General features: G+C 31.7%; 1 protein-coding gene across 1 annotated transcript; it reads left to right on the top strand.

The window, feature by feature from the left end:
* The first annotated feature begins 3,657 nt into the window (after window positions 1-3,657).
* LOC149556298 (histone H2A-like) lies at window positions 3,658-4,930 on the top strand. The gene is made up of 2 exons (XM_089830512.1): window positions 3,658-3,895; window positions 4,389-4,930. The coding sequence occupies exons 1-2, from the start codon at window positions 3,704-3,706 to the stop codon at window positions 4,611-4,613; spliced, it is 417 nt and encodes a 138-aa protein (XP_089686638.1). The 5' UTR covers window positions 3,658-3,703; the 3' UTR covers window positions 4,614-4,930.
* The last annotated feature ends 1,544 nt before the right edge of the window (window positions 4,931-6,474 follow it).

The following is a 6,474-nucleotide window of genomic DNA, read 5'->3' as shown; positions in this document are numbered from 1 at the left end:
TTTTACATAATCATTAAACGAGGGAAGTTTTTCCATTGCTTTTGCTTACTTCGTCAAACAATGATTGCATACAAATAATATATCTTTCTTTTAATTATAAGAATTGGGTTTTGTTTTGGTAGGGAAGGACTAATTTTTATATTAGTAATCAAACAACAAATCTATTTGTATTAATTGTTGGATGGGACCTAGTTGAGAGTTGTCTAGTTTATAAAAAGTCTAGACATGCTTAGGGAAGAGTATTGACATTATAAAAGCAATGGTTATGTAGAAGTAGATGTACAAGGTATGTGAAAAGCTGATTTTACCGCAAATGTAAAGGCCAAGAATGGAGGAAGTTGCACATTCAGAAATTCTAAAGACAAATTGATAATAACCTTATTTCCAATCTTGGTTATCCGAGCAATATTATGCAATTCAATGCATACGATATAATTTTCATCCATCTTATTTTATTGCTTGGATTTCCAAGTTAAAACAACCGTCTCTTATAAAATTTTCTTGGGAAAACACAAAAAGACAGAATCTCGAAAGAAAGAAGTGAAGCATACCTTTGAATTAGCTCACAAAAATGATGTAGCATCATTGAAACAAAAACCAAGAAGAAGAAAAGTGGAAGGACTGCCTTGTCATTTACAACTACTACTCAAAAGCATAAAATACATAAGAATAGATTGTAGTTTTCAATTTTAATGCTTGCATACAAATGTTAAAGCATCAACATGTCATGTGAACTATTTTCACAATGCCACATTGAAGAGTCCAGATATGTGGAGCATTTAGAATTGTGACATTTTTGCAGACCGACACACCTACCTACCTCGCTAGGCCTCTCCAACCTCTTTTTTGTGCTGAATTTTGTGAGTAGAAAAATAAAAAAAGACATCTGAAATCATAAAGCAGAAAATAAAAATCTTAAATTTCAGTTTAATAGATAAAATTGCTCAAACTATAAAATAAGTAAAATAATTTGAAGTTTGCACATTTTCCAAGAACCCAACTAATAGTCAGAAGAGATATTGAAAACTATAGTCTCATGCCTCAATGATAATGACAGAGACTAAAATTAAAAATAACCCCACTAAAAATACCTACAACTAATAAGAAAAAAAAACTATATTCGAAAAAATAATTTTTAAAATATTATCATCAAAACTTTAGAATTTAAAATTCTATTTAACATATCAATTAATCAAAAGAATCTAATGAAATTATTAATTCCATGTTTAGCAAGGGACTAATAAAAAACAAAAATACATTATTAGTCCCTGCTTTTTATAAGGCAGGGAACTAATGTTCCCGTTAGCCCCCCCCCCGCCTTCGAATCGGTATTAATTTTTGCAAGTCAAACTTTCTAAGGTATGATTTTTAAAATCAATTATGATCTATTAATTTAGATTTTCTGATTGGTCTGTGGATATTTTGCTAGGAAATATTTGTATTTTTCATTGGTAAAAAATTAGAAAATTTTAAGGCGGTGCTAGTATAACATGTATTAAAAATAATATTAATAATAAAAGTTTAGCTAGTGAAGATTCCAGATTGTCTCCTTTATTTTCCCAATTGTCGTAACACTATTTTGGGCAGATGAATTTGTACCGTTAGATCAAGATTATTCCAAATATGTTTGAGACTGTAGAGTTTGCAAACCCTTGAGCAAATGTGGATGCACAGATGACGTGAACAGAGTAAAGTCTGCTGCCCCTATTTAGTAAGCTAGATTTTTTTAATTCTTCCTTAATTTTGATTTTGGATTTCCATCTTTCCAAGATACTCTGTTATGGCTGTTAGTCATTATACGAAGTTACGGTTGTTATTCAACATAAAGAGTTTCGTTTCATTTCAATTTGCCAAACTTCACCGTTTTTACTTAATATTTATCTCTGTCCTATCCCTTGATTTCACGCTAGAACTCTTTGACACCCAGATAATCCTTCAACAAGTCCAATTAATTTAGGCTTCTGCATGATTTTTGTTCTTCTTTTGTGATACAACTAAATCTCACTATTCTTTAGAGCATGTTGCTAGCATGCCCACAATGCCCAATAGTGAAACCAAGCTCAATTTCTCTCAACCCAAAAAGAGATTAGGGTGACAATAAATGCTGATTATGTAAGATTTCAAGTTTTTTTTTTTTTACACACAAACCCTTTTCTCTTCTACATACTAGATCTACTTACATGGGTACACAAAATACATAATAAAATAGTTGCAAGGAAATCTATAGAAAGCATTTAAAATTTTGAGATAAATAATAATAATAACCCTCAAATGATGTTAGTCTTGCTAAGCATGCATTTCCTCCAAGTCTGCTATTTGGAGAGGGCTTTTAAGATTTTTGTTTATCCAATTAACTTTACCAGCTATTGGAAGGGGATTTTAAGTTTCTTTTTAACCCCTCTATTATTTTTTGAAAAAATATTCTTTCCTTTTGAGTAATGCCTATAATAATTAAGCCGAGAGGCTTTCTACAGTGGCAGCAATCTTTAATGTAAACATTTTGCATTTTGAAAAAAATTTGACATTCATTTACATGTCAAAAAAAACAAAATAGAAATAGATTAAAATATAATTAAAATAGTGAAAATTAGAAAAAGGAAAACTCTGTAACCAGTACTCCCAATCCAACACCACGAATACTCCCAATCCAAAGCCTTTAGAGTCTTTCCTTCTAGGTGCCCTCTGGTGGAAACATGTAGCACGAATGGTAGATTATTCAAGGCAGAGTATATATAAAAACAAATACAATAGTTTATTCATGAAATTTTTGTGTTCATTTGAATACAAAAATTCTATTGAAATTAGATACCTCTCGGCTTATTTTACAAAAAAATTGAATTAAATTTTTAGGTATAGTAGTTCTATTACATGTAATTACTATGCTCACTTATTCATGTTAAATTGATTCACCAAAACAAGTGTAAGCTTTAAAAATTATATTTTTAGGGCAAAAATGCTTTCTATTTTTGGAAGACACACTAAATTTAGTTGAGACTTCACATCTATACTTATATCTGTAATGGACTGACTTCAACAAGTAAGATATTATTCTTTAAAAAATATTAAATTAAAAAATTTATTGCTAACATCAATTAGAAGTATTATTATTCAACATTTAATTTTTTTAAAAATAGAAATTAATAATATTACATATGATTATGTTTACATTTTTATATAATTGATTTCAAAATATTACTATGTTTAAATACTACTTAAAAATAAAACAATTTTAAATATTCTTTTTCTTATCTAATTTCATTACACATTTCAAAATTTTAAATCTTATTATTTATATTTTTCAACTTCATCCCTCCCCTCATTTCTTCAAAAGCACGGGCTCCAGCTCATAAGAACTCTTGTTTTTTAATTATTTCTAACACTTAGAATTTATCATCAATTTAAGAAAGCATCCATAAAAAACACATTAAAGATTCCCTCTCTTTTTGCAATAAAGCGAAAATTTGAACTTCACCCGTTTTCCCTCTTCTTATGCGAAGATTACATTCTATTGGTTTCTATAGAGACTCGCGGATCGACCAGAGGCGAACATGGTCCATCCGATCCCGTCATAATCAACGGCGCACGATCAACGTCTAGGCTTCTCCATTCGCTCAACTCAATATAAATACCGGTAATCCTCACGCAGCCATTAAATAGTCATTCGAGTAAAGCAGAGCAGAAACAAATTAATCGGATCTGCAGAATGGATTCGTCAAAGAAGGGAGGAAGGAAGGGAGGCGCAAAGAAGAAGTCAGTTACGAAGACTGTTCGAGCTGGTCTTCAATTCCCTGTTGGTAGAATCGCAAGGTATTTGAAGAAGGGCAGATATGCAAAGCGGGTTGGAACTGGTGCTCCTGTTTACATGGCTGCCGTCATGGAGTATCTCGCCGCTGAGGTATTTCCATGGCTTAAATTTATCAGAGATTTCTATAATTCATGCAAATGTTCGTTTATCATTTCTTGATTTGATCCTATTTCAGATTTTTAGTTGCCAATGAATTATTTTTATTTGTTAATTCTAGGTTTGTTTGCATCTCTGATTTTTTAACATTTTATTATACTAATCTTTGTTTTTATGTGAAAATTTCACATTACTAATATCAAATTTTCACGATCCATGCAAATATTCAATAATAATATGTTGATTCGACTATATCTGAGGTTTTTACAGAATGATATTCTTTTTTGGTTTAACGTAAAATTTAGAAATTACAAACGAATTTCCACGATTTTCAAATCTCTACGAATATTCAATTTTTGTATTTACATTTCATTAATTTTGAAATCTAAATGCTAAATCCAGAAATAGCAAGTAAATCTTTCCATAGCTTCCCCTTGGTGCATTAAGTTTTTAATTTGTATTTTAAGAAAAATGCATGATTGTGCAGGTGTTGGAATTGGCCGGGAACGCGGCAAGGGACAACAAGAAGAACAGGATAATTCCGCGACATGTTCTTTTGGCCGTGAGGAACGACGAGGAGCTTGGAAAGCTTTTGAGTGGTGTTACAATTGCTCATGGAGGTGTATTGCCAAACATTCATCAAGTGCTTCTGCCAAAGAAGACTGCTGAAAAGGCCGCGGAGCCAAAGTCCCCTAAGTCGCCAAAGAAGTGAAATTGATTACAGTTTCGTCTTCTTTGATCCGTTCATGGTGTTTTTGAACACCACCTTTTGATGGAAAGGCTGACTGCTTTAGGGCTTTGTTTATTTGGATTTGGTGGCTTCGGTTTGTTATCATTACTGAATTGTAAGCCAGTAAAATGGTTTCCGAAGCCTTGACGTCGCATTAACTATAGTAACCTCACAGTTGTTTTCGATATCCTCGTCTGGACACACATTATTCTTAGTGTATCTCTCTTCGGCAAATTTGTAAGGTAAAATTATGTAATTGCAAGCTAATAAAATTGAATTTATCAAAAGATAAGGAACAATGATCTGGCAAATAAATTTGATGATAGTCTATATTGTTTATTGCATATAGGGGAGATGGCTTTGGGCTTTCAATTTGTATGAGATGGTGCTTATTGATTGAATAAGAAGATATGGTTTTTAAATGCATGTATCACAAAATTAGATTATTAAGAAAATAAATATTGTATGTATTATTACTTTTTAAAAAAATGATAAAAATCTATGAAAAATTGAGTTATGGTATGGTTTATGTTAGTTTTCATAATTCAAATTACTCTCTACATTGTAAGAATCATGTATCAAATATTGTATTTGAAATTGTATATAATTACAAATTGGTTCTTCAAATGGAAAGATAATAGCTCTTCACTTGATTTATAAGTTAGAAGTATTGTACAATTGTTCATATTGCATTGCAATTATAAACATTAAAAAGCATTCATTATGTCACCCATATTTGTTTATTTGCAAATTTTAAACTTAAAATTGAAGTCTTTGACAAGCAATATTGGAATTTTTGACAAGCTAATTATGTGCAAGTTTTCCATTCAAATCAATTAATAAATGCAACACAATTGAAAAATTGCTTTGTCAAACCACTTAATTAATTGAAGTATTCAAAAGTGATTTCTAAATATTGAAAAGTAATTTTGTCCCTCCCTTGACCATTCAACCAATCCAACTCTTGATGTTGCCAAGAATATAAACAATCTAGAGCAACAAAAAGGTCAAGAATCCTAGCATACTCACAAAAACAAAAACAAAGGGACTATTAATAATTTTCCCTTTGGAATGATCCCATGGAATATTGCACATTATGGCTTTGGCTCATGCTATTGCTATGTTCCAAAATGTTCTTCTTGCCCACTATCTTCTTGCTATTGTTGCACTCCTTGTTGTGTTTGGGGGTGCTTTGCTAGTGGCTATCACTCTTGGGAAGTATCTTGCCCTTGTGGTTGGTGGTGGGACTCCTATGTTGTCTTAGATGTTGCTAGGGTCTTCCCAAATGACCCCCTCATGGTCTTGGGTTGCTATAGGGATGTCAATGATTTCACATGTGGCTATGGTTGCTTTTGAGGTAGGTATCTATCAATCACTTGCCTTTGTTGGGAGAGGGGGACCTTGTCCTTTGGTGTTGCTTGTCATTGTAAGTAGCCTTGTTGTGGTTAATTTTGATTCTAATATTATGGATGAGATCTTCAAAATTGTGGAGCATTTCTCTTTTATTATTGTTATTTTTTTTTGTTTTAGGGGCTTGTAGCCCTCTTGGATTTACATGCTCGGATTTTCAAACATTGGGAACGAATCATAATTGATACAATTCAAATTTACCCTAAGACAAGGGATTTTTTAATTGTGAAATTTAAAAATGTTGTAAATAGGAAAACCATCTTGTGTAATAGTTGTTTCTCTTGGGATGAGTGGTTTTCCCTTGATGGCCAAATCTTGATATTAGGGGTTTGATTCTCTTATTAAATACTTCAATAAAATACCTTTATAGGTAAGATTACTAAATCTTCCTCTTCATCTTTGGTTGGTTTTAGTCTTGGAGTTTGTGGGGGAG

This window comes from Cupressus sempervirens, chromosome 5, assembly GCF_028749045.1.
Source record: "Cupressus sempervirens isolate cs-2001-9-10 chromosome 5, ASM2874904v1, whole genome shotgun sequence".
In the NCBI taxonomy this organism is placed as follows: Eukaryota; Viridiplantae; Streptophyta; class Pinopsida; order Cupressales; family Cupressaceae; genus Cupressus; species Cupressus sempervirens.
Note: the sequence above shows the minus strand (reverse complement) of the source record. Positions and strands in the feature narration are given on the sequence as shown.